Source organism: Mustela erminea, chromosome 20 (genome assembly GCF_009829155.1).
Source record: "Mustela erminea isolate mMusErm1 chromosome 20, mMusErm1.Pri, whole genome shotgun sequence".
Classification (NCBI taxonomy): Eukaryota; Metazoa; Chordata; class Mammalia; order Carnivora; family Mustelidae; genus Mustela; species Mustela erminea.
This window is the reverse complement of record NC_045633.1, coordinates 5366085-5393925: the sequence shown is the minus strand read 5'-3', so window position 1 is coordinate 5393925 and position 27841 is coordinate 5366085. Positions and strand designations below refer to the sequence as shown.

Genomic DNA, 27841 nt, shown 5'->3' with positions numbered 1-27841 from the left:
TGTGTGCCAATAAAACTTTATTGATGGACACTGAAAATGAAACCTTGTATAATTTTCATGAGTCACAAAAGAGTCGTCTTCTGATCTTTTTAACCATTGAGAAAAGTGAAATAAAAAATAGTCCTAGGTCACGAGCAAAACCAGGATCTGGGCTATGGGTGGCAGTTTGCTGTCCCGACAGTCATGTCTGTAAGTGCTTAGAACAACACTCAGTGCGCCGCTGCTGAGCTCTCATTGGACACCTACTGTGTGCCTGGTACATGTTAGGCATTATCACTTTGGAAAGTGTGAGTCCAGGAATGGCGGTCTGCGGTAGTCGGCTTGCTGGGGAGGGGCAGGCTGTGAGGGGGTGGGGTGGGCTGCCTGGCAGAGAGGCTGCGGCGAGTTATCCAATGATCCTTTGCGCCTTGGGCCACCGCTGGACAGGGGTGTCCAGCAAGGCCCTTTCATGGGCCTTTCTGTGCTTGGGTAATGGGCCCGGGGCACTGGCTTAGCTGCTCCGAACGCGGCCCCACCCCTGCTCCCAGAGTGAGGAGCTCGTCATGCCCCCAGGCCTCCCCCAACCTTGCACTGGCCCCCACCCGCACACACTCCAAGGACCTCGGGCCAGCTCCCTGCCTGAGGGCACAGAGGAGAGACCTTGCCCCAATGTCAGAGACTAAGAACAGTTTATTTGCAAACAGCCCCAGCAGCGGGGCTGGTGCTTCTTCCCGGCTTTGGCACTAGGCAGTGGCTCTCCGCCCTTGTTACTTCGGGTCGTCCTACGGCTGGGCCCCAGCCCAGGCGGGAGGAGCGGGTGAAACTCCCAGCTTGCGGCTTTGGAGGAGTCTCTCTCTCTCTCAAGATCTGGTGAAATCTCTGTCAGGCTTCCTTCTGGCCTTCGGCCGGCCAGTCACCATTTCCTTGACCCCCATCTCTCTCTGGAGCAGATGTGTGAGGGGTTTGGGCGGCCCGATCTTTCTCGCCGTGGACGGCTGTGAGGGTGGCTGGGCAGGGTCCAGGGGGTCGCTGCACACCCCCAGGTCCCATGTTGTTGGTCAAAGGAGGCTTTCAGTCATTGTCTCTGAAAAGCCCAGAGGGGTGCCAAAGGGTCCCCTCCCCATGTAGGAGACAGGGTCTAAGTTCTCAGACCACGGCCGGGGCTCCTAGCTACGTCTCTCTTCACCTCCTTGTCTCAGGACTCAGCTGGTATCTGGGTGTCTGAGAGCTGGTCGGAGAAGGCCCTCTCCAAACGCAAGGTATTGTACCTGGGAGGCGGTGTGCCCGGCACCTGGGTCCCTGGGGCTGGAGGCAGGCGCAACGCCGAGGTAAAAGTGGGCAGGTCATCATCTATATCGAGGCCTGGGTTGTCCTGGCCCTGAGGGCCGGGGGGAGCGTGCCTCCTGGCCCACCACTCCTTGGCCTTCTGCCACTGGTGGCGCGCAATGATAGAGAAGGAGTCAATGAAGAAGACCTCAATGATCTCAATGACACAGACGACAGAGCAGCTCATCCACAGGCCCAGCTGGCCCCCGAAGTTGGACAGAAGCATCTCGATCTGCAAGGGAGGCCAAGCCAGATTGTGAAGAGGGTCCTCCCTCCCAAGTTGGTCTCATGCAGGGACCCCCGATTCCCAAGGGAGCTCCTGGCGAGTCCTGGCCCTGAATGGGTTTGGAGGGCTTTCTGTCCCCTCTTCCTCTTGCCTGCACTGATCCCAGGCCTGGCTGGCCTATGGCAGCCCTACCAGCTCAGAATGGATCGCCGGCAAACTGGATCTGGGCAGAGGGGCACGTTTGCAGACCCCGGACAGGTTCCAGAAGGAAGCTACTCACACTGTTGGCGGGACTCTCCATGATAGATCGCTGGTTCAGGTCTTTGTAGAATATCAAGAGTTTGGCCAAGTCTGTCCTGCAGAAAGTCCAAAGAGCCAAGGTGAGTTAGATGACTTTGCATTCTACCGGACGACCAACGCTTTAGTGTGACTCTCTCCCTCCTGCCCAGACCCTAGCACAGCCCAGGCCCTGAGCTCCCTGAGGGTCCCTGGTCCCCCAGGGCTCTTTCTGTACCCGAGAGCACATCTCCAGCTGGGCCTGGTTGTTCAGGCCATTCGTTCCCTCTAGAACCATTTCCTACCCTCCAGACTAAGTCAGTCCACCCAGCTATGCTCCCCTAGCACCTGTTCTTCATTAAACCTTGACGTTGCGATTGTTTGATTGCAATCTCAAATAGGTACAAGGGACACACAGGTAATGTACACGAGTGAGCTAGGCTGGGTATAAGGAAATAATAATGACCCGTAACGACAGCCAGCCTTTAATGGACTCTTCCTGTGTTGCCACCCACCATTTCAAGCATCTTACGTGAATTCACCTGTTTGATGCTCACATCAACCCCATGTAGCTCTGTTTTCATCGTCCCCACATTTCATAGATGTGGAACCCAAGACCCGGGTTGGTTAAGTAACGGCGTGGCCCAAGAACGCACTGCTGGTCATTGGCAGATCCAGTATTCAGACCTGGATGGATCTGGCTTCAAAGTGCATGCCGTTAGCCCCTGTACTAAATGGCCTCCTGCTAGGACTGTGGCAAACTGGACAGCCTATGCTTATTCCAAAGGGGCAGCTGTTACTCAGCTCTTCGGTGCCAGGAAGAACGGAGGTTTTCTATTTCCAGAACTTCTTATCTTTCAAGGAAATCCAGAAGTAACAGGTTTCTTTTCTGGAGCTGGCTTTGGCCGAGGGATCAGCGGCTTGCAATGCTTGGCTTGAGAGTCTGCAATGGCTTGGCTAAAGTCTATCTTTATGGCTAGACCGTAAGCACCCTGTCTGCTCAGTCATCTTGTCACCCCCAACACCGGACATAGCACCTGGCACCTAGTGGATATTCAATAAATGTTGGAGGCCGACCTCCATGGGGGCCAGGCCCAGTACTGGGTCCTGTGGAGATGAGAAGGGCCCAGAGAGATTCGGGGTCACGTACACCCTATCTCACACCTTTGTCTCCATCCCCTGGGCTCCCTGAACTCTGGCCTGGCTGATTTTTGCTAAAGTTCTCTTGGAAGCGAATGTTGACATGGAAAATATAAGTGGGATCAGGAGCTGCATAGCTCTGAGAAGTGTTTTTCCACCTGGGTCAAGATCTGTCAGGAAGCCATGAAATCAATTTCCTAGGCCATGACCAGTGCCTTTGACAAAGGAAAATAGGATAAGAAATACCAATCGCAGCCACAGAGATGTTCAAACTCTTTGTCAACTGATATAAGCACTAATCACTCCGAACGGCGCCGCACTCGGACGGATATGAAGAGCTGGGTTGGCTGCACCAGCTTGCAGTGCTGAAGATCAGCCCGAGTGCTTGGCAAATCGTAAGGAAGTGCTGTTCTGTGAGCCTTTTTTTTTTTAGATTTTTTTTTTTTTAAGATTTTATTTTATTTGCCAGGGAGAGAGAGAGAGAGAGAGAGAGAGAGAGATCACAATTAGGCAGAGGCAGGCAGAGAAAGAGGGGAAGCAGGCTCTGCGCCAAGCAGAGAGCCCGATGTGGGGCTCGATCCCAGGACCCTGAGGTCATGACCTGAGCTGAAGGCAGAGGCTTAACCCACTGAGCCACCCAGGTGCCCCTCCATGAGACTTTTATCTCGTGTATATAGTCAGTGGAAAACCATTTTCATATTGCAGGTTCTGGTCAAAGCCTTTGAGAGCCCCAGGCCTAGCGCACGGCCTGGCTCTGGACACGAGCTTGATCGATAGTTGTTGAATAAAGGAACGAGTGAAGGAACAAGAGAGGGTTTGGCAGCGAGGAAGCAGGTGGGGAGGCTGGGGCCCAGGGCCAGCAGAGGCAGAAGAAACGGGGCGGCGGGGGGGGGGGGGGTGTCTGCTTACTTGTTGAGTTTTTTCTTTATTTGCTGGCCTTGGTCCCAAGTGAGAACGGGTAGCAACCATTTCTGTGATAGAGAAAGAAGGAATGACCTGGGGATCTGGGGATGTCTAGAGAGCCCAGGGCCAGCCCCTGGACCTCCCCTGTGCATTCCTCTCCCCCACCACCCGAGGCTGGAGGACCTAGGCGGGCAGGACATCAGGCTCCCGGCTGAGGATGTGAGGGTAAAGACAGGGCAGCATAACTTACCTCGGAAACCACGGATGGCCACTGTGCCAGACTGGTGGTCAGTGTCCACTCCTTAAAGCTAAGGGGGAAGGGGCACAGAGTGAGTGTGGGCGGCCCAGCCCGGCCCAGCCCTGGGTGCCGCGTCCTGCCAGGCCCACTCACCTGCAGGCTTCCCGGCACACGGCCTGGCAGCCCAGCTCCTCCCGGACGAAGGCTTGGTGCAGCTCGTAATAGCAGTACACTGGGGGACAAGGCAGAGGGCAGTATGAGCTTTGGGGCCGCTGTACTTTTCCAGGGGGGTCACCCATGGGGCCCTCAGAGTCTCCTTGTAGTGATTTCTCCTCCCCTTTGCTACAAACACTGGTTCTCTGGAGACAAACGCTGCTCTGTCATGTCGAGAGACAGAATACTGTGGAGGTTAAGAACGTATGTTGTCGGGTCAGCCGTACTGGCTTTGAGTCTCACTCTGTTACTCCCAGGCTGTGTGACCTTGGACAAGTTATTTAACCACCCCAAGCCTCAGTTATCTGTTCCGTGAAAGGGTTCCATCTGTGGTTCCTGCCTCTTGGAGCTGACAGAGGTGGCCAGCCTCTCAGCACAGGCTGGGGTTCAACCTTGGGTCCTTAATCGGAGAGTGGAATTCAAGCCAGGTTTGAGGACAGGAGTAAAACCCTGCTTCTGATCTCTCTCTCACTACCTCCCACCTGCAAAAGGCCCTACACAGGCTGGTGCCGAGGCTGGGGGACCCCCCCCCCGCAGTGGCGGGTCTCACTCACTCCAGTTGGGGTGCTGCTGGTAGTTGCAGTAGTTGGCTGCTGGAGGCAGAGGCTGGCTGTACTGTGCGCACCCGCATTTCTCCACCATCTTCGTCTGGAAACACGAGTGAAGGCAGATCTGAAAGACAAGACCCAGGGGTTCCCTTCACCTTGCACACGGACGCCTGCACCACCCGCATCCAGGGGGCCGGCTTCCCGCAGCCTCGGCGGACCGCATAATTATGCCCCTTGTGGCACAGGGGACCAGGCCGGGGATGGCCCTGGAGTCAAAGGGACCCGGGGTAGAAAAATGAGCATTCAGATTAACCAAGAGGTGGAGAACAGGCTGAGCTGGGGCCGGGTCTCGGGTGGTCCTTTCTCAGTCACTTGAGTGCTGACACAAGGGAGTGGGGGACAGATCAGAGCAGAAGCCAAGAAACTGAGAGAAACAGAGTCCCTAACTTTTCTGTTCTCAATCAGTCCTTCCACGCTGGATTCTTAGGGACCATAAGCTCCCGGCGTGTCAACAAAGCTTGTAGCATACAAGCTCAGGAGGAGGACTCTGCAGGCAGGGTACTCCTGTCCAAATCCCAGATTTGCCACACCCCAGCTGTGTGACCTCAGGCAAGTTCCTTAACTTCTCTGATGCTCTGGTTTCTTCACGGTTGAAGTATAGCAGTACCTGCTTCACGAGGTTGTTGTGAGCACGAAATGCATTGCCATATGTAAGGCGTTGGTACATGGTAGCCTCTCACTAAATATTATCCAGGAGTGTCTTTCCAATGAGTTGACCTTTCCTTTTGGTCTTGAAGTCAGTTTGATTGTATTTCTAGTATAAGTAGACATTCTTTGACTAACAGTCTCTTGTCACTTAGCATTCCTACCACACTCAGCTCCGAGGTAAGCTGGAGGACTCGGGACGTAGGAATACCCACTCTTTTTTATTCTTCTAGGGTGATTTTCATGAACTGTGAGCATCCCAGGAGGAGGGGGGCTGCACACTCCCAGAATTGTAAGAGAAGGCATAACGGATGATCGCACTCGGGGTTGCAAACCCAAATGCTTTTGGGGCCGGTGGGGACTGGGGGAATGAGAACACTTGCATCCTTGACCGGGGCAGCTCCGCCCACTGTTTACACTGCCGGGCTATGGGCCTAACGTTGCCAGATCTTGTTTTTCAAGAGAAGCTGGAAATCTGGGTTTTTTTATGAAATTCCCTGACTTTTACACACCATCCAGGCCAGAAGAAAACTAGGTGTGCGGCCTGGAAGGGGCCTGGGAGCTGCCAGTTCGCAGCCCCAGACCCAATCCTACCTCCCCGGTGATTGCCGACAATGACATCACTTGTCCGAGGACATCGGCGAGCGAGGGGCCTGAGGGACCCAGAAACCAGGCCCCTGACCTCTCAGCCAACACCTCTCCCAGACTGCTTCTCTCCCGTCCCTCACCTGGCAAGGCCTACTTAGGAAGCAGGCCTGTCTCGGCTGCACATTGTGTTCCCCGCAAACCTCAATCAATTCAGCTCTGGTTACGGACGAATTGAAGAGGACTGGAACCAACTGGTGTTGTTTGTTCTTGAGGTCTTTGGATGAACCCCAGGAATTATCACCAGAGTTCCTGGTCCCGGACACACCCCAGCCTATAGATAACTGTCTCCTGTGTCCCAGCCACAACCCAGGGCTGCGCGCCCCCTCCCGCCCATACCTGGAGGGAATACGCCGCGTTGTAGATATTACTGACGGGCACGTCGCTTCCGTCCTCGGTGCACTGGCTGTAGGGCTCGCTCAGCTTGAAGGACTCCGTCTGGAATCACAGCAGCACACATTCAGTCGTACCCTGTCCCAGGATCCGGGCGGGGGAACCCTGGGAGCTGAGCATTTAGTCATTTATTTAACAAATATTTCTTGAGCACCTAAGAGGTGCCTGGGGCTATTCTAGGCACTGTGGACTCAACAACCATCAGCAGAGACAAGCTCCCTGCTCTCACGGAGCTGACTTTTCCAGTGGGGTAGACAGACAGCCAAAAGGCAAATAAATGCACAAGATAATTTTGGATAATTATGGCCAGTGATCGAACTGGGAAGGGGGACTGGAGGGCTTGGGGGGAGGGGCACAGTCTTCCCCAGAGTGATTGAGGAAGACGCCTTTGAGAAAGGGACATGCTGGCCCAGCAGGGAATGGCAAGAAAGAGCTGGATTTGCTAAGAAGTGGAGGAAGGGGATAAGGCAGAAGGAACAGCAAAGGCTGACGGAGGGTAGGACCAGGGTGGCTGGAAGGCAACACGAGAAAGATGAAGCCAGAGGGGGAGGCCAAGGCCAAGTCATGGCAGCCTCCTGTGTCAGGCTGAGAAATCTGGATTTGGATTTGGATTTCAAAAAAAAGCCATTAGAGGGGCGCCTGGGTGGCTCAGTGGGTTATAGCCTCTGCCTTCAGCTCAGGTCATGATCCCAGGGTCCTGGGATGGAGTCCCACATCGGACTCTCTGCTCAACGGGGAGCCTGCTTCCTTCTCTCTCTCTGCCTGCCTCTCTGCCTACTTGTGATCTCTGTCTGTCAAATAAATAAATCTTAAAAAAAAAAAACAAAACCTTATGAAATACTATTTTACCGTGGTTTACTAAGTTTGGCTCTAGTTTAATATTTGTTACTGCAAGTGAACAATCCAGACACACCAATTAAAAAAAAAAAAAAAAAGAATGTCTCCTAAGGGGCAATGCTAACTGAATATTAATTGTGACCAGTTTATAGCCACGTTCCTTGGTTTTTGTTTGTTTTGTTTTCTGAGAATGGGAGGAAAGGGGAAATTGATGGCAGATTTGTTGGAGGAAAGAAAATCTTTTTTTTTCCTTCTCCGGAGTGACCAGATAGGGAGAAAGATAATGGGGTTGGGGGTGGGTGGTTGGTGGAATCAAGGAGTTTGAGCTAGGTGGAAAATGCAGACATCTCAAGTAGCTGAACCCTCCTTGTGTTTGCATTGTCATCCATCTGGTGACCATCCATCTCCCTCAGTTAACTGTGGGGACCTCACGGGCGATGACCGGTGCCCATTTTAAAACATTTAAGCAACAGAAGCAAAGGGGAAAGCAACCGTGTGGTCTCCTGTCTTTTTTTTTTTTTTTTTTTAAGATTTTATTTATTTATTTGCAGAGAGAGATCACAAGTAGGCAGAGAGGCAGGCAGAGAAAGAGGAGGAAGCAGGCTCCCCGTTGAGCAGAGAGCCCAACGTGGGGCTTGATTCCAAGACCCTGGGATCATGACCTGAGCTGAAGGCGGAGGCCGTAACCCACTGAGCCACGCAGGCACCCCGGCCTCCTGCTTTCCTAGGGGAGGAGTAGACCTGGTCTCAGATACAGAGACAAGTGGACAGGCAGACACGTTCTCGTACATTCCCTTCGCCTTCTCACTAACAATAGAGGGAGTATCTTTCCTTGTCGGTACAAAATAAACAGACTTATTTCATTTCTCCACTAGCTGGATGGGCTAACAAGTTTAGAGTCTCTAGAACATGCCAGGGTAGGCTGGGCCCTGGGGTGCGAAGGTGCTGACTGTGGCTTCCCTGGAGGGCACTTCAACTCAGTGCCGCCCTGAGCTTCCCCCCAAGCTTCAGGCTCGCTGGGCAGATGTTCCTTCAAGTCCCCGAGTCCTGCCGAGCTGTCCCAGAGCCCAGTGTGTGGCGGTGACTACAGGCTCTACCTGCCTGGGGCGGGCATGGGGCAGGGAGTTCAAGACCCCGGCATCTAAGTGACAGGGTCTGTCTACTTGGAGAGGCCGCAGCTGGCAAAGGTGGCCAGAGCTCTGTCTACTTTGAGGACCACGCCATGGGCCACTTGCAGAGCTGTGAGGAACTGATCGTGAGAAATCATCTTTTGACTTTCATGCATTTGAGTTCACTGTAAGGAGCTTATTGAACTCAGAGCCGGTGGGGTATTCAGGTGGCTTCCTAAAGCACGGAGGGCAGGGCGGGGTGGGCAGGGGAGGGGGTGGGGCGGGCACTCTTCTTCTCTCCCTCCTGCCCCTCTTCCCCTTCTCTCTCTCCCCTCCACCATCAGTTTTTCAGAATCGCTGATCTGCCCCTGACCCCTGGGGACACAGAAATGAGAATGGGTATATATGTATGTGAACAGAAGCAAGTTTTGTGTATATGTGTGTGAGCACACCTGTGTGTCAGTGCATACATGTGTACGTGCGAGATGGGTGTGTGCGCGCGTGCACGCATGGGTGTATGAAGGCGTGATTAAGTCTCTGTGAGTATACATGTGGGCAAGAGGGCCCATTTTTATCAAACCAGATCTTATCTGCTTCCTTAGAATACTGGGGGAGGCTGACATTTGCACAGGAATCCTCAGCTTCTTAGATTTCATTAATTTATTAGAGAGAGAGAAAGAAACAGAGCATGGGCGGGGGGGGGTTGCAGAGGAACAAGCAGACTCCCCGCTCAGTGGGGTCGATTCCGGGACCCTGAGATCATGACCTGAGCCAAAGTCAGACACTTAACTCTCTGGGCCACCCAGGTGCCCCTCCGCTCACTTCTTTATAGGTATGAACTGTGCCAGGGAGAAGACCAGAGGGCAGCATGATGTCCTAGATGGAATTATGAATGGTTTACGGATTACAGATGGGATTACGGAGGGTCTCTTTTTGCTTCTGTTCGGTTTTTATATTGTAATAAGTTATAAGATTTATTTGTGCATGGCAAAGTTTATACTTTTAATCAATGGAGGAAAGAAAAATAATGACTCCATATATGAAGTTAGGACTACTGTTGACTCTTTGGAGGAAGTAGTGAATTCTATCTCTACTTCACGTCCTGCAGAAAAAAACATTCCAGTGGATTAAGGTATTAATTGAAATAATAAAATAACTGGAAGGCAACTCAGTTCAGTATATGATCTCAAGGAAGAACAAGCCTCAAAAAGCGTAAAGGCTGAAGAAGAAGACAAAGATTTTGACTATGTAAACATTTGAAATGTTTGCATTCGAAACAGGAGCATAAAGAAAAGCGAAAGGAAAGCACAAACTGGGAAAGACATTTGCAACACATACGGCACCCAACTAGCACTTTTTCTACATAGATGGAAGAACACGTCTCATAAAGAAGGAAAGTGTCACCAAGGATAAGAAAATCTTTCCTAACCCCTCTTTTCGCTTCACACTTATTTTTCCTTTCTGTCACATTCCTTTTCTTAAAAATAAAAGAGTGCAGTGACAGCCGGTAATTTTGGAACGCTTACTACATACGAAGCGCTCTTCCAAGCGCTTCATGTGAACCAACTCATTGAGTGTTCATTAGCCTATAAAGTCACGTTATTATTATCTTCCCCGTTTCACAGATGAGGTAACTAAGACATGGAGATTACACAACCATTGTACAAAGCTGGGCAGTTAAGCCCTGTTATGCATATGCTTGCGAAAAGAGGTGTGTGCGCGTTTTGAGATAAGAACGAACAGGAGGGGGGTTTGCAGTGGTAGTGAAGTCTGCGCTCTCTCCAAGACCTGGCTGCGCACCACCCTGGGTGAGCTGTCTGCCCTTGCCCACTTCCTCATGTCCCATTCATGATCCGGCTCATTGTACTTTGGTTTCTGTTCCACTTCTTCTGCTGAAAACTGCTCTGGCAAAAACCGCCGGTGATCTCTTGGTTACCAAACCCAGACAGCACCTTTTGCCCTTTCTCTTGACGGACCTCTCAGCTGCATTTGGCACGTTGGTTCACACTTTCCTTGAAACCCTCTTCTTTGATTTATCTGCCACCCATTCTTTCTGGCTTTTGCTTCTCATTCTCTGCTTCTGTTTCTCCATTTTCTTTCTGCTCGGCCCTTACGCATTTGCATTCTGTCTCGGGTTTTGGGTGACAGCATTTATTTCCAAGTCTAGAGTTATGCTAGATGCCCGCCCCAACCCCCACCTCCGTTTTTCTCCTGAGCTCCCGGTTCATAGCATTTCTGGACATTTTCACCCCGATTCCCCAAAGGCCCAACAACTTGGGTATGTCCCAAGCAGAAGTGGTCATCTTCCCCCACAAACTTATCCCTTCTCTTGCATTCCCTAATTCTGAACCCGGCACCGCCATCCCCTTCCACTGCCCAAGCCAAAACCTAAACATCAATCTAACTTCCCTCTTAGTGAGGCCTTTCCTGGCTGACCTTGGCTGTCAAGTCCATTGCCTCTATGCCTCCATTCATTTATGCTTCTGCCTCAGCTAAGGGCCTTACCACTTCTTTCCGGAATTATGTAAAGACGCTGCCTCCAGTATTTCGATTACTTTATCTTGACTACACTTCAACCAAAGAGATTTCTCAGGAAGTTTCACTAAGCAGCTTAAAATACTTCCTGTGACCCCTTTGTCACTGCTTTGCCCTTTGCTTTCATTAGCCCGTCCTGAAACTACTTGCCTGACACTTGTCCTTCAAGAATCTATCAGCTAGGAAGCCTTCAGCGTCAGCAGCTCCCCACCATCTGTACAACCGTCCATACATCCATCTACCCATCCAGCAGTAGTTACTGAGCATCTACTGTGTTCTAAGAACTGAGCCTGGTAACGAGACAGAATGTCTCTGTTCCCACGGAGCTGGTCACTGTATTGCAAAGCCCTGTGGTCTTAAAGATAAGATCTCTAAAGGCAGGTGTTCTGTTGTATTCATCTCTGAATTTCCAGTGCTTTGGACACAAAGTCCCTCACTAAACGAAGGAAAATTTTTAACCAACTGATTGCGTCTACCAGCTTAACATGCCTGTTGAGAAAAATAAGTAAACAGAAAATAAATAAGGAAGGAAGGAAGTCTAGTTTGTTTGGACTTATTCTTAGTAACCCCGTGTTGACCTCTTAATAATCCCTAAGATTACTTTTTGTTGTTCCAAATGCTCGTAAATCAGAAGGAGAGCTGACTGACCCTGCTCTGTCACTTTGGTTTTCTACATCTCAAATTAGGTATAGCAGAAAACCCACCTCTGTCTTTGTTTACCCACCGTTGTTTAAGAAAATGTTTGCTTAACAAAGTGGTGGGTGTTTCTAAGCTCAGAGAAGGAAATCAGAGGGCAGAATTCCTCAGTTCTTACACTTCTCCAAGCTCTTGATCCTCTTGCCCAAGCCTGCAGACACCGTAAGGGGCAGAAAGGGACAAGAGGGCAAAAGGATAGGTAATAAAAATTTCTTAAAGGAGAGGATGTACTGCAAATCCCAAGTCCTTGTTCAGGGCGCAGGTAAAACTGCGTGGGCAATGTTGGGTGAAAATGTTCACTATTCTGATTTGGGAGTTTTGCAATCCTGGTGAAGAGAACAATCAATGACCCGGATCCTTAAGTGGTACCCCAAAGTCTTTCCAAACCACCGTTTCATAGCTTGGGGCTCAGGATTATTTGTGGGGGGAGGAGCAGTCTGTATTCCCACAATCCCACAACACTTCCCGTCTTGAAACAAACCTCCCACATTGGAATGTGCCTCCTGAGAGCCCCCAGGTTCCAGGTAACCATCTTGATTGTTTCTCTTGTCCAGAATTGTCCCACTTGATGGGGACACAGAAGCCACAGATTTCCTCTGGACTGTCACCATGTACTGAGTTCATCATCTCAGCTGTCTCAACTTAAATATTGCTTCCTTCGGAAAGCAACCCTTGAACTTGCTATTCCCCCCATTGGAAGCCGTAGGTCAGCCAGCCCCACGATAGATTCCCATGCATCCTGCATTTCTCCTTGGTAGCACAGATGATGATTATAATTAATCACTTGTGCAATTTTTTGCTTGTGATTGATCCTCTCTGCTAGACTCTAAGCTCCAAAAAGACAGTGAGTGTCTTACGCTCTGATATGGTCCCAGCGTCCAGCATATAAAGACGCTGGTTGAGTGGATAAATAATGGATGGTGAGCCCCGTGCTCACTATATCACTTTATAACCCAGTACGAAGCCGTCATTTATGGCTTTGCTAAAGCTTTTCTCATTCTAACTTTACCTTCCCTTAGGAAGACACACTTTACTTCCCCTTTCATGTCGAACTACTCAGCTTTCTAAAGCGGAGGTTCCTGGGTTTTCTGCGTCTTGAATAGTCACTTGAACAACTGAAGATTGAACAATCAGTTTTTTGGTAAAAACCCAGAACCCAGAACCTGGGCTCGTCTCTCAGAGATTCTGATTCAGTGGATCCGAGTCCGACGATCAGTCATGTTTGGAAACCATGGCTCTGGAGGACAGATTTGCAAGGGAGGAAGACAAAAGGTGGAGAGTTACTGACATAAACAGTCCTCAGTTCATGAGGCGCCTGGGTGGCTCAGTGGGTTAGAGCCTCTGCCTTCGGCTTGGGTCATGGTCCCAGGGTCCTGGGATCTAGCCCCAAGTCAGGCTCTCTGCTTGGTGGCGAGGCTGCTTCCCCCTCTCTCTCTGCCTGCTTGTGATCTCTGTCTGTCAAATAAATAAATAAAATCTTTAAAAAAAAAAAAAAAAAGACCTCAGTCCTTCAAACAGGAAGATTGCATTAGTGGAGTGTCCAGGGCACACCCCTCTCCTTGTCCTTCTGTTCCTATTGGGGCATCGTTGACTCAGGGATTCGAGTCTACAGCCCCGATGTGCTTCTGTTGACAGGTTATGACTGTTTTTAGCACCCACTGAGGTCAGAGAAGGTCAAAGAGTTGAGGGAGAAAGAGGTTCTTGGTGAATGAGGTGAAACTGACGGAAGTATGATTGGCTAAAGAGAGCTCCGATGGCCCAGTGACTTTCCATTAGCCACTAAGGAGTGGCTTACATGCCTCATACACATTTAGGTGGCCCAGAAAGAAAGGTCTTCATCTGCTCTATTCATGTTAGTAACAGATATAGCGTCTGATGCTTTGGCCCCAGCACAGCTTCCATAACTGCTAGTGTCTGTCTTTGCAACAAGCAAGGTTCCTTCAGTTCTTTCCCAGAATGGCATCCTGTGGCCTCGTTAACCATGCAGGAGATACAAAAACAGCCTTCAGCAGAACCGCTGGAGGGACCACTATGGACCTTTTAGCAAATCCAGGACTCTGCTTCCTCTCGAAACCAATACACTTTTCCATAAGCTGTACCTTATTGGTTATCCTTGAGAAAAGAGATCTGTTCTCCTTGCCACCCCTACAAAGGTCAGAACATCATTCTCTTACCAGGTGCATCCCTATGGAAGTGGCCATGGCAGGCTCGATCTCTGTCCCCACGTCCTCGATGAAGGGGTATTCATCCTGTCGGTGGACAATCACCTTCGCCCCGCTGGAGGACACCAGGAAGGGGTTGTACTCCTCTTCGTTTATGTTCAAGATGACCTGAAGCCCTGGGAAGACAAAAGGCCACCGTGGTCAAAGGCTTGGTAAACATTCCCCGGCAGGAGCCTACCTCTCCAGCTACTTTGGGAGGCTCCAGATCAAGACGCAGGCATTTTCAACACACAGAAGGTGCACAGGGCTAGACCGGAAGCTTCGTGGAGAAGACGGGTGGAGGGCTGGTGCCCAACTTGCTCACTGCTGTGTCCCCCCAAACAGTGTCACTGCCACAGTTCTGCTGAGCAGTAAAGGAGCTGTGAGAGATGTGCAGCTCCTCATGGTCCTTTGAAATGGGGCATTCTGCACAGTATCCAAAGGGACGTGCAGGGCTGTGGCTGCTGAAACCCTTATAGAAAAGCACTAATGGCTATTTGATCACTGGTCTAACTTCTCTCCCTACTCTGGTTCCTACCCTTGCACCCAGCAGCCAGAGGGATCTTGGGAAATTGGATGGCACAGTCAGTTAGGCATCTGACTCTTGGTTTCGGCTCAGGTCATGATCTCAGGGTCAGGAGATCGAACCCAGCGTTGGGCTCTGAGCTCAGCATGGAGACTGCTTGAGACTTTCTCTCCCTCTGCCCTTCTGCCTCTTTCTCTCAGACAGATGAATACATCTTTTCAAAATTTTGAAAAAGTAAATTTGGAAATCCGATCAGGTCACTCCCTTGCCTGAAACCCTTCAGTGGCATCTCGTTGGGTATATGGGAATCCCACGAAATAAGATCCATAAACCTGACTGTGGCTGTCGCCCCTATAGTGATGCAGCCCTGCCTCTGTTTCCCCCCTGGTCTCCCTCCCTGCTCTCTCAAGAGGCTCCTGGCACACTGGACTTCTAGAGCTTCTAGAGCACGTCAAATTCATTTCCTCAGGGTTTTCGTACTTGTTAGTGCCCCAAATGCTCTTCTATGGATGTTCTCACCCCTGACCAACTCTTGTCACACGTGCCTCCTTATTTGAAATAAAACCCCCATCCTGACCCCAGCACCCCCTTCCCTTTCATTCCTTGATTTTCCTTATTGCCCTCATTAGGATTTATAAGCAGAAAAATGTCTCTGTGTTTGTTCATTCATTTGTTCCTTGTCTCTCCCCACTGTCATTCAAGCTTCCTGGAAGCAGAGACACTGTAGTGTCTCTGATGCCTGGAAGAGGACCTAGCATACAGCAGGTACTCAATAAGTGTTAAATGAATGACTGAGCAAATGAGCAGGGCCTATATGGATCGAAAATAGAAAACTTTGAGAGTTCAGGGGGTGCCTGGGGGGCTCAGTCAGTTAAGTGTCTGTCTTCAGTTCAGGTCATGATCTCAGGGTCCTGAAATGGAGCCCCTCATCAGACTCCCTGCTGATGCTTCTCCCTCTCCCTCTGCTGCTCCCCCTGCTTGTGCTCTCTCTCTCCCTTAAATGAATAAACAAGATCTTTTTTTTTTTTAAATAAGCAAAATCTTAAAAAAAAAAAAAAAGAATGAAGGAAAAGAAAGGAAAAAGAAAATTTTGAGAGTTCATTCTGACTTCTTCCATTTGCACATAAAGGCTCTGAAGCCCAGAGCAGTCAAGTGATGTGCTCAAGGTCACACAGCACATAGGTAGCAGAGCTAGGACTCTGCAACTCTTAGCTCCCAGTTCCCAGACTCCTCCTTCCCACCAGAGTATGTGTCCTGAGTTACGGTTTCTCGCAGTCTTGGTAAGAATACACATCACACAGACGCAAAGGCCAGGCATCCACACACTGTTTTCCTCCACGACAAAGCCGTGCCTTTCCTTGGGGGAGTGCGCCTGTGTATCACATCGTGTTCGATTTGCTTAGGACTTCGCACAAATTCCTCTTGCGGGTAAGCCAGGCCCATCTGTCCCTGCCTGCCCTTCAGCAGTCATAGTAGCTGAGCAGGGTTGGTGGCAGGGCTAGAGGTCGTCATGGTATCACCGGGGCTGGTGGTAATAGTCATAACACTACCAACAGTAGGAATGACGATCACAACCAGCATTTGTTGTGTGTTTCATGTGTGTTCCCCTCCCTCTAAATCCGTATGTTGAAATCCTATCCCGTAATGAGACAGAATTGGGGGTAGGGCCTTTAGGGAGGTAATTAAGGTTAAATGGAGTCATAAGGCAAGCCAGGATCGCATAGGACTGGTGTCTTTATGGGAATAGGAGGAGACACCAGCGCTCCCTCTCTCTGTGCCACAGAGGAAAGGCCAGGTGAGGACAGCCATCTGCGAGCCAGGAAGAGAGCTCTCCCCAGAAACCAGATTCACCGGCATCTTGACCCTGCGCCCCTCGCCTCCAGAACCGAGAGAACATGAATGTGTTACGCAGCCTGGACAGACTCATCCAGTGTGTGCCGGGACTTACTGGGAGCGCTACACACAGGAAGTCCTCCCGATAGCCTCAGAGCAGGCGCGTTATTATGATGCCCACTTTGCAGACACTTGGCCCTGTGCAGTCACTTGCGCGGGGCCACACGGCGAGGTGCAGAACTGCGTTATCTCAACCAAGGTAAAGGTGTGTTTTGCTCCGCACATCTGGGTTCAAGCCCATCTGAAGGCTGCCTGCGCTGCGTTAACTCGTTCCAGCTCCAAGCTCAAACCAGAGCGGTTTTACCGCAGCGATGTCACCGTGCTCTCTGTCTCTCTCTCTCAAGTAAAGAGGAGACGTCAGAAGGGAAAACAGACATTGAGAAAGAAGGAGCCAGCATGGACGCTGATGGAAACGCTGCGGCCAGGGGGGAAGTGCTGTCCCTGGTTTCTGGCCAGACGGAGCCTTTCTGGAAGGCTCGGGCACCCCAGCTATCCCACTGCCGGTGTGCTCACCGTTGGTGCGGATCTCCTTACCATATTCGCTGCCCCCCATGGACGTGCTGAGGATAGTCTCGTTCTCTCTGTTGTTGAACGTGTAGCAATTCCCATACATTGGATGGTGGAACAGCGTGAAGTTCCTATGAGGAAGAACATGGGTCAGAAAGCGCGGTGGTGGGGGGGCCGCCCCTCGAGCGTCGGAGCTGCAGGCTGGATAGGCCGTGCTTATGGGGCCAGCTCTCTTTTATGGGCAATGGAAAATGTCTTCCTTTCTCCACGTTTCGGGCTGAGAAGCCACAGACCATGCCCGCCACCCAGCCCGAGGCACAGCGAGGTGGGACTCTGCTCTGCTCTGTTCTCCCGCTCAATATTCTCATCCCTGTCTCCATCTCGAGGCGGCCCTCCTCTGTCATTTGTCTGCTCTCGTATTCCTCGGCTTGTGAATTTCTTAGCCAACACCTGACATATTTTTCCATTCCAGTACCGGGAAATGACCTCCGGAGAAGGTAGCACATCATCACCCGCTGGCTTGAGACCCCACCCCTCAGGCGAACACGTTTCCAATCACTCAGCTTCAAAAGGACCAATATAGCTACTTCCATACAGAAAGGGTTCGTGTTGACATAGAATGAAGTAAGCCTTCTGGAAAGGCAGGAACACTCCAGAATGTCCCATCCCTGCTCAGTCACCACCAGGGGTCTGAGTGTGAACTTCAAGGCAGAGAGCTGGGGGAGCTCACCCGTCCGGACGTAGACCCATCTTCCTCTCTCTCTGCCACCTTTCCTTCCTTCCTGTTTCTTCCTCTGTGCTAGCTCAGGCTAGCACACATCACTGGTGTGTATGATGGTAGCATCCAAGGTTATACATAGACCATCAACCACTCTGTTTTTATGAGTAATTTAAGGGCGCCTGGGTGGCTCAGTGGGTTAAAGCCTCTGCCTTCGGCTCAGGTCATGATCGCAGAGTCCTGGGATCGAGCCCCACATCGGGCTCTCTGCTCAGTGGGGAGCCTGTTTCCTCCTCTCTCTCTGCCTGCTTCTCTGCCTACTTGTGATCTCTCTCTCTCTCTGTGTCAAATAAATAAATAAAAATCTTTAAAAAAAGTAAAAATATGTTTATGAGTAACTTAATGAGTTCAAGGATATTTTGGCTCTGTGCCATTTCTATCTTCCTCACTGACTCTAGAGCCTGGCTCCCACGCCAGCTGTTTTCCAAAGGGCAGGGACAGTGAGAAGAGCATCTTCTACTCCCAGGCCCTCCCCCGCGGAGCTGCAGGTGCAGGCCCGGGGCTCAAAACCAAGGGAGCGGACCCCTCTCCTGACCTGGCATCGCAAGACACCCCGTCAAACAGGCACGTGACCAGCAGCTCCTCGGCAGAGTAGCTCATGTTGATCTTCTTCTCCAGAGGGACCTGCGCCATGATGTTCATGTAGTGGAGCTTGTACCACTCCTGGATGGCATTGATGCCTGAGCTGAAGTTGTAGAGGGCACAGTGGGACGTGTCATTTGAGCACTGTGAAGAAGAGAGTGCGCTGAAGCCATTGGCACCAGCACGCGCCTTCCGCAGGACGGTGAGGATGAGGAACTGGGACTCTAGACCAGACACTCGGGGCGAGCGGGAAGGGCGCCTGAAGCAAGGGTGGGCTTCCTCTTACTTCCAGGGGCTGAGAGAGATCAGCCTCAAGGACCAAGAAGGGGCCGAGAGCAGGACAGAGTCTCACGGTCACGACTTCCTGTGACTGCTTACCAGATAAGAAGAAAAACCAGTTTCCTTAGCATCTCCAGATAGCGAGGCCACGGCTGATTATTGCTACTGACCTCCCACACACCTCTGGCCATTTCCTATTAGCTCAGCAGTCTAGAAATCTGGATGCTTGCCCAGACTCCAGCATGATTTCTCTGCAGGATCTTGGGCAAGGCGTTACGGCTCCATTATTGCACTTGCCAGATGTTGGCTAAAACATCATCGTTGCCAACCTCAGAGAGTAGTTGGGAGGACCAACATTTGAAATATAAAATAATGAGAGCCTTGTAGGGAGACGGTAGTATGTTTCAGATGTTCTCGTCACACAGAGCTTGGAAATTCTCAAATGCCTGATCTGGCTCTCAGGGATGACGGGGTGTGTATCTCAGCAAAATACCCAGGAAGACTTTGAAAAGGCTCGGTGGTTAAGAGAAAGGGCCAGGGGCGCCTGGGTGGCTCAGCTGTTGAAGCGGCTGCCTTCGGCTCGGGTCATGATCCTCAGGGTCCTGGGATCGAGCCCCACATCAGGCTTCCTGTTCAGTGGGGGGTCTGCTTCTCCCTCTCCCACTCACCCTGCTTGTGTTCCCTCTCTCGCTTTCTCTCTCTGTGTCAAATAAGTAAAAATTTAAAAAATCCTTTAAAATAAAAAAAGTGAAAGGGCCATTTTTTCAGGATTGTAAGGTGCCCTGGGGTCTCACAATTGGCAAGCCTCCTCTCTAAGTTATAGAGGAGGTATCTCATCTCACAGAGGAGTCTGGGGCATGGAGAGATAGGGTGGTGGGTTGACTTTGCCCGGGACACTGATGGAATTCAATTTTGGTGAATGGCTGCGTCCTTGGGGCCGCTCACAAAGGCAGGTACTGCAGGGATCATCGGCCATTTCCGCTCCTTGTTATCTATTTTGTTCCTTCAGGGTTCTGCACCCTAATTTTATTTTGGTGGAATGTCATTTCCCCTATTGGGTACAGTCTGATGAGACTGTCCACCATGATGCCTCACCCGCTGTTAGCCATTAGGCGACCCAGACTTGGCCAATCACATAGTCCCAAGATGGGACTTGAATCGTCTTTATGGATGGATTAGCAAAAAGCCTGAAAATAATTGAAGTTTATTTAATCCAGAGCCATAATGTGAAATGACTCCAGCATTTCTTGCCACCTAGATCCCTGGATTGTCGCTACTTCCTGTCCTTTGAGAGGCTTCCATGAGCTACTGGTCCCTTTCTAAGACAATTTTTTTTTTTTTCCTGCTTAGTATTGCCCGAGTCAGTTTCAGTTGCTTGCAGAAAATTCACCCTGAGCTGGTTGTATTTCTTTGGACAGGACCACAGAGACAGTGGCAAAGGAGAAACCTTCCCGGACCCACTATCTCCAGCTGCTCCCATACCCCCCAGCTGTGAGGACGTGCATCTCACCAGTCGGAATCCCACCACCTCCTTAGACCCGTGGACGTGCATGGCATCTGACGCCTTGTGAATGATGCGCCCGCTGAACTTCCGCTTCCGCCCCGTGAGGAAGTCCCTGACCTCGCCGGTCTCATCCTGACTGAAAGCCATCAGTGGGACCAGTCTGAGGAATTTGGGCCCATCCGAATTCCAGGACTCTGCCTCTCGGCGTCTTCGAGACGTATTCTCCGGAAAGCCATACAGGGTCTTCAAGGCCACTCTGGTCTCCTGTTCCAGGTCAGCTAGAAGGTCCCGCACCACACTGTACCTGCCAAGGTGGGGAGGAGGCTTCAGGGAAAAGGCAAGCTCCCCCGACAGAGTGCTGGCCCTTCTGCCCTCCACTTCCCGTCAATGTGTGACAGCCCTGGGCCCACTCCCTCCTGCCTCCTTGGCCAAGGAGACCAAGGCTTTTCCGATTTGCCCCATCCAAAGTGACTGTTGGCTTAAGTAAACGGTGACAGGCTCCCGGGTGACCCTTGCGTGACTTCTTATGGCTGCATTTCTGCCACTACCATCTGCTTGCTCTCAGGGTGTGTTGGTGAGTTTGCCCCAACCAGCATTTCTGGAGTGGTGACTATCAGGTGCCTCCCATAAACCAGCCACGGACAATTACAGTGCAGACAACACCTGCTAACCAGAAGTCTGTCCAGGGGACAGGCTCTGTCTCCACTCAGCTCACTTGGCCCTGCCCACGAATTCCCCTTGAATCAGTGCCGGGAGGGGGAAGAGAGGTAGAACCGTCCCCTTAATAACCCCCAAAGAATAAGAAGAGTGACACGGGATGTGACCGCGTGAAGCACAACCCCATCTTTAAATTTTCATAACACACATAGTCCTGGTCTCCCTCCTCACTGCCTCATCTCGCCTCTCTCTACCCCTTGCTCTCTGACTTGGTGACACAGCATGGTGACCGAGTGTACAGACTCCAGAGCCAAACCACATGGGGGTCCAGTTCCCCATCCGGGCCCTGGATTTGTGACCGTGGACCCATTATTTTAGCCTCTTTGTGTCTCAGTTTTGTCATCTGTGAAATGGGAGTGTTGCCGAGATTCTGAGTTTATCCCGTGTCTGTGTGTGTGTGCAAACATTCACTATTAAGTTTTTAGTGGAATTATATTTGTTAATATTTCGCTTCTCCACTACGACTTAGCTCCATTAAGACAAAGACTGTTGGGTTGTTCAGGTCCGTGGCCTCGACTCTAGCACACTGCATGGCCGCTCATCTGATTATGGAATAAGCGACAGACGGAACAGAGGGAGGGACCAACAGACTGTGAGGTAGAGAATGAGTCTTGGACCTGATTCTGATTTTGCCCAGTTGGTTTCCTTTGATACTCTTCCTCCCCTGCTCCTCCCTTCTCTCCACACCCACACCTGCTCGGACAAATTCTGCCGGATTCAGACCTGCCTCGCAGATCAGTTTTCAATCATCCTGAGCAGGATTCCAGTGACCCATTTAAGAGCAGGCCCCGTGGCAGACAAGAGGGCAGGACCAAGGGTTGATCCTGCGCAGAGCCTGGCGATCTCAATTAGTGGGGCTGGGTTCCCTCAGATGAGGGTTTGGGGCCGCTGAGATGCTTCCGGAAGTCATCTGGGTGTCACTTCTGAGTCAGCCTCCCGCTCACATTTTGGGGAGAGTGTAAGCTTACAGGGCTCCCGGGAAATGGCTAAATGGGGCTGTGTGTGCTCCTGTGTGTCCACGCACTCAGGTGCCCGGGCTGGGGGACAGGCCTAGCCCATACCAGGGCTACCTCCAAGTGAAACTGACTCCTGCCGCCTCCCCCTCCTGTACATCCTTGAACTAGTCCCTCCTCAGGAGCAGCTGATAGACAGAAAACTTGGTACAGATTTAGAACCCGGGAGAGGGAGTTTACCAAGTTTGGCAACGAATTCAGATTTCTAAAAAGCGTGTCTGCGGCCTGGCTGGCGCCTAGTACCTTGGAGAGGGGCTGCGGCCCCCACCCCCAGGGCCCTGCTCCTGCCTCTTACTTGTAAGGGTTGATGTTGCAGATGGTGACAGCAGGAAAATCCAGCTTCTGGAAGTGGACTTTGATGGAGACAGAGACGGTGTAGAAGGAGGCCACGAGGAGAGCACACTGCCAGAAGATAAGGGCCACGGCAGTGAGCGTGAACAGAATCCAGAGCAGGCGCCGCAGGCGGCCGCGGGACACCACGATGCGGCGACAGCCGTGGGTGTTGGTGTTCAGACAGTACCACCGCATCAGCTCTTTGATTGTAGGCGCCTGGGGCCCCCTCACCGGCAGATTCTTCTTGATTTTGGCTTTGATCTTCTCTCCAGGAGCCATGGCAAGAATGGGATGTGGAGGGGCAGGCACGCTGGAGAGGCGGAGAAGAAAAGCAGGTGAGCTCCCAGCTCCCGGCGCGACCCCCCCACCCCTGACTCCCCTCTAGGGGCGGGGCGGTGCCTGGAGGCCCGACTCTGGGTGACGCTTGTTCTCCGAGGCCGCCCTCCTTTTTCCCTCCGGGGGGCTGGACAAATCTGCATTCTGAGGTCCCAGGCCCCTTTTCCTGGGTATTTGGGTTTTTTTTTTTTTTTTTTTTTTTTTTTTGGCCGCTGCCAAAGGGCTGCCTCCTCCCCTTGCAACCCGCTGTGGGGTCTGGGTGGGGTTTAACCTGAGAATCCCCCGCGGCAGGTTTGAAGAACCTTTCGCCTGCGTGCCTGGAGCAGGAGCCCTCTGCACCGCACGTGGGCCTCTGCACCACTCCTACCAGCGCTGCCGCATTTAGAGCACGCCTCCCGCACCTTATCGCTTCCCTCAACCTGCCCCCTTGAGGGCAGCATTCCAGCCCCTGGTGTCTCCCTCCGCGGGTAGCCGAGCAAGCGCCCTGCACTCTCTTTGACAGATACAACCTGCCAAGAGAATGGCTCGGCAGCCAACTTAGAGCCTGTTCGGTGGTGGGCTCCCAGCTTTGTTTTCCAGGCTTTTCCCCGCTGCTTTCCCTGCCAGTGGAGTTTCTGTTTCATTTCTGTTTGACCTCTTCTCTTTACAGTCAAGCTTTTGGTGTTTCTAGAACACCTTCTAAACAATAGCCCACAGCTCTTGGCCACTTAATATTTCCCAGGCATTGTGCCATATTTCCTTGATTCTAAGGGATCGCTAATTAGGGGAATATGCTTTGATTCAATAACAGCTTTGTTTGGGGGAAAGTGATGGAAAGCACATTACCACATTCATGAACGTCCAAGATGCACTGCAGTTACAGAAACTTCACAACATGCAACCACATTCTTTCTAGAAATGAACTAATACACGTGTATTGTAGGCTATATATATATATATATAAAATATTATATTAAATATATAATATATTATATTTAAAAATATATAGTCTATATATAGGGAGAATCCTCTCATGGTTATCATATATAAACTCTCACTAGTCTCATAGATGGATACAGTCTCTCTCTATAAATAAACATATAATCTACGCAGATTTCATTTTGTGTTTCAACAAGCTCAGAGAGGTGGAGTCGTTCATACAAGGCCACACAGCTAGTAAGGGGAGGAACTGGATTAGAACCTTGCAGCCTTCTCCACCACCATAATATGCTTCTGAGGGGCCTGGCATTGTGCAGGGCGCTGCCCCCCTCCCCAAGGAAGAGGGAAAAGAGGGGTTCCTGAGCTATTTAATTTTCAAACTCTGGACAGTCAGTGTAACTGCCTCCAGACAGCTGTGAGCCCTGGGGAAGGGGGAGAGGGGGTTATACGGAAACTCTGCCTCCTGTGCCTGCCTTTGGGGACAGAGGCAAAGTAGGGTAGAGCTTAACTTGGAGTAGGATATGGAGGGCGGGCCCCATGGCCCCATGCCCCCAGAGGGCCTGCGTCTGGGACAAGGACTTTTGCTCCGTCAAGTTCTTCGGGCAGGGTTCTGGACTGCACGAGTTACTTTTTCTCCACGCTGACCCCATGGGATAGTGGCCACATTTGGGAACCGGGGGGGCAATGCTGGGAGGCTTCCAAGTTTATGATGTTAGTGGGTTTCAGAGTGCCGGGGGAGGGGGAGGCCAGGGAGAGCCGTCCAGAGGCAGCGACCTCCCTCCAGCAGCGCCCCCTGCCGGATGCATATGACCTTACTGGGATGGAGAAAACCTCAACCCTCAAAATTATGCTGTTAGCCTCTCGGCAAGAGGACTGTAACTTATTTTATCATTGAAAATATTTCTCATCCCCACACCTCTTTTCTCTCTACAGTCCAAAAGCAAATAAGTTAACAAGTTTGTTCGTTTGTTTGTTTTAAAAACCTGGGTCCGGGGGGCCCTGGGTGGCTCAATTGGTTAAGCGTCTGCCTTTGGCTGAGGTCATGACCTCGGGGTCCTGGGATCGAGCCCTGCCTTTGGCTCCGTGCTCGTCAGGGAGCTTGTTCCTCCATCCCTCCCCTCATTTGTACTCTCTCGCGCACAAAGAAAGAAATAAAATCTTTTTAAAAATTAAAAATTAAAACCTGGATCCAGGTTTAATTTCCTGTCAAGTAAGACTGCAACCCAGGGAAGGTTTTCTTCTGTGGGAATGTTGAGAAGCACAGATTCTGGGTGCTCCTGTCTCTGACTCTCCTCACTGAAGACAATCCCTGGGGTTCCTCTGCCCCATCAGCTCCTTCTCCAGGACTGACCTTGACCCCAGTGGATTAGCCACCCGTGTCCGTGAAACTACCGGCAAAAGGAGGGAACCCATCTGGCTCATCACAAAACAGATAAATGTTCACTCAAACAGTGTTCCAATTCAAAGCATTATTATGGTTACTATTATTACTATTATGTTACTATTATGGTTACTATTATGTTGTGCTGCTGGATAAAACACGATGCCTTTGGGAAGCACCCAGAGCTGACACCAAGCATTTACTCTCTAAAGTACTTTACTCTTCAGTCCATTTCCACAATAGATTTCTGAGGTAGGCATCCTCATTCTCCACATCATACAAATGAAATGGAGACCCTGAGAAGTTTAGTTTGTCCAAGGTCACACGAGAAAGTGGCTGAGCTGGGATTTGAACTCAGGAGTCCACACCCAACTACTAGCTGCGCTGCTCAAATAGTAATAATAATGACAACAATAGCAACAGCAGCAAGAATAGCGGCTGCCATACACTGAGCCTTCCCTTCTTCCAGCCTTCCCACGCAGCTCTTAACACATTACCTATTCAATGCTCATAATTATATGAAGTAAAGTACTGTGCCCATTTCACAGAGAGGGGAAACTGAGGTGCAGAGTGATTAGATAACTTGCCCAAAGCCACACAGATAGCAAGACTCAAAGGATTTTTTTTTTTTTCTTCCAAATTCCAGGGCCACTCTTGGCGGGCCATTCTCTACCTGCCCCGCTGACTCACCCCCGAGCTCGTCTATCTCCCGTGCCCCAGGAAGGGACCCCAAGCCTCAGGTTCTAGGCGCGGGACCCGAGCTCCTCCCCGGCGACTGCACAGCCCCCGCCTACCCTGCGCAGAGCGACCGCACACGGTGCTGTGGCAGAAGGCAGTCTGCTGAAGCCGCTGGAGAGAACCCAACCCGATTCAGGTGTTGAAAACATTCCGGAAGGTAAAGGGAACAATCGCGGTCTAGTATCACCAAGGCCAGGAAAAGGGGTTGAACAGGGGCTGCGCGGAGAGACCAGGCAAGGCGTAGCCCGGGACTCCGGGAGTCCTAGATCTTGTTCCTGAGTAGCTCAGAAATGCTTATCTCCCCAGTTCCGTGTCCCAGGCCACGGCGTGGACGACGCCAGAGAGCTGGCTGGACCTGGATTGACCTGGGAGGGTGTCCCAGCATCCCGGCCCCCGGGAGGCAGCCCCGGGCGGATGCCAGCTCCGGCGCCTACCGCGGGGACCATGTCCGAGAAGCCACCCCGCCCCGCGGCCGCTCCGGTGCCTGGGAGCCCCAAACTCGTGCGACGCGACCTGGCTCTAGGCTCACCTCGCTCAGTTCCGAAGAGTCTGGGGCTCGCGTGCGCGCGATCCGTGAGCGCTCTGTTCTGCTCGGCCTAGAGCGAGAGCATCCCGCCGCAGTCGCGGCCTCGGGCTCTTGTGGGCCGGACCTGGGCCCCGCCCCTCCAGCCCCGCCCCCTCGGGGCCGCCCCCACCTGCCCAGGTGTGTATTCCCCAGGAGGCCCAGGATCTGCCAGCCGCGACTCTGCAGCGCCTCCTGCCACCCTGAGGTCGCTCTGCGCCCGGGTGCGTCCAGCACTGTGTCTTGCGGTGGCGCGGCGCAGAGGCTGCTGCCTCCCTGAGGCCACCCAGCACCCTGCATTTCCTCTGGGTCTGGGCCCCACCCACCAGCACTTCACAGCGCCTCCTGCTGCCCTGTTGCTGCCCGACACCTTCCACTCCCGTCCTATTGGGCGCCCTTCCACCCCAGCACCAGGAGAAATCCCAGGCGGCCTCTTCCCGCGAGGCCCCTACTGACCTGCATCACGAAGCTGCTTCAGGGACCGCTGCCTCCGGTTGTGGGCAGCAGGGGCTTTGCAGAAAGGTCGCTTATCATGTGTTCTCTTCCGCTGCCTTTTCATAATGACTCACACAGAGAGTTGTAAGTAAGGAGCTTAGAAAATTGCAACTGGGGGGCGCTTGGGTGGCTCAGTCAGTTGGGCGTCTGCCTTTGGCCCCGGTCATGATCTCAGGGTCCTGGGATTGAGCTCCGCATCAGGCTCCCTGCTCCCTGGGGTGTCTGCTTCTCCCTCCCTCTCTCTCTCTCTTTCTCTCTTCCCCTCACTCAAATATATAAATAAAATCTTTAAAAAAAAGAAAGAAAGAAAGAAAAGAAAATTGCAAGTACAAGGGACCATAGGGACACCTCGATCACAGCCCCTTAGAGTAGGGAAGAAACAGGCCGGGACAAAGAAGGGTTCTGTTCGCACACAGGACTCCTCAGACTTTAACATGCATACAAGCACTGTGGATCGTGTTAAAATGCAGATTCTACCTCTATAGGCGTGGAGTGGGGCTTGAGAATCTGCATTTCTAACTTTCCAGGTGACACCTCCGTTGCTGGTCTGTCACCATGTCCCACCTGGATCATTGCCATATTCCCCTGATTAATCCCTCTACAGCCTATGGTCAATATACCAGCCAAAGAGTTGCCATTAAATTAGAGTCAGATCATGTCACTCTGCTTAGACCTATTCGGTGGCTCTTTTGCTTCATCCTTAGCAAAAGCCCAAGCTCTGTGGTCACCTACAAGGTCCTCCGTGTCTGACCCCTGTTATCACCCTTTCTCATCTCCCACGGCTCTGACGCATTCTGCTTCTTTCTCTTTGGCCTCTGTGTTGTTCCTTGGATATGATGACACACTCCTGCCTCAGGGTTTGTTACCACTGTTCAGTCTGCCAGCCACACACACACACACACACACACACACAGGTGCACCCAGATAATCACGTGAATCATCCCCTTGCCTCTTTCCAGTCTTTGCTTTATTGTTACCCTATAATCGGTTAGAACTGCCCCCCCCTCCGGCTACCCTATCTAAAAGCTCAATGTTTCCTACCTTTCCAATACTTCTTATCCCCACGATCCCTTCTAGGTTATTTTCCTGTATAGCAAGACCAGTCAAGATAAGCAGAATTGCCTAGCCTCAGTGCTACCAGAATCCTGTGACCGGAATTAGTCTTGGTGAAGTCATTTGGTTTCAATTAACAGAAACCAACCCAAGTTAATGTAAGCAAAATCAAAACCTCTCTCCGCCTCAGTGGATCCCCAGGAAGAATTTCACTGGCCACCAGATTGGTAATAATTAGCTTCTGTGGGTCAGGTGT

The 27841-nt window shown here is 51.5% G+C and overlaps 2 protein-coding genes across 2 annotated transcripts in view; one reads left to right on the top strand and one right to left on the bottom strand.

The window, feature by feature from the left end:
• On the bottom strand, positions 1 to 26134 carry SCNN1G (sodium channel epithelial 1 subunit gamma). The gene is made up of 13 exons (XM_032328548.1): positions 26005 to 26134; positions 22065 to 22412; positions 20046 to 20343; positions 18210 to 18400; positions 16924 to 17027; positions 13944 to 14107; positions 6539 to 6637; positions 4856 to 4973; positions 4242 to 4320; positions 4101 to 4158; positions 3857 to 3918; positions 1812 to 1887; positions 1 to 1537 (listed from the first exon to the last, which is right to left on the bottom strand). The coding sequence occupies exons 2-13, from the start codon at positions 22379 to 22381 to the stop codon at positions 1175 to 1177; spliced, it is 1929 nt and encodes a 642-aa protein (XP_032184439.1). The 5' UTR covers positions 22382 to 22412; positions 26005 to 26134; the 3' UTR covers positions 1 to 1174.
• USP31 (ubiquitin specific peptidase 31) overlaps positions 25539 to 27841 on the top strand; it is a 215837-nt gene continuing 213534 nt past the window's right edge. Inside the window, exon 1 of the mRNA XM_032328540.1 lies at positions 25539 to 25632. The gene's annotated coding sequence lies outside the window, so the exon portion shown is untranslated. The remainder of the gene's footprint in view (positions 25633 to 27841) is intronic.

Excerpts from the sequence above, each read along its gene's own strand:
- SCNN1G (XM_032328548.1), bottom strand. The coding sequence starts at position 22,381 with ATGGCTCCTGGAGAGAAGATCAAAGCCAAAATCAAGAAGAATCTGCCG. Across the intron at positions 4,321-4,855 it reads CCAGCAGCACCCCAACTGGA|TGTACTGCTATTACGAGCTG; the intron begins GTGAGTGAGACC and ends CTTGTCCCCCAG. Across the intron at positions 3,919-4,100 it reads GGCCATCCGTGGTTTCCGAG|AAATGGTTGCTACCCGTTCT; the intron begins GTAAGTTATGCT and ends TCTCTATCACAG.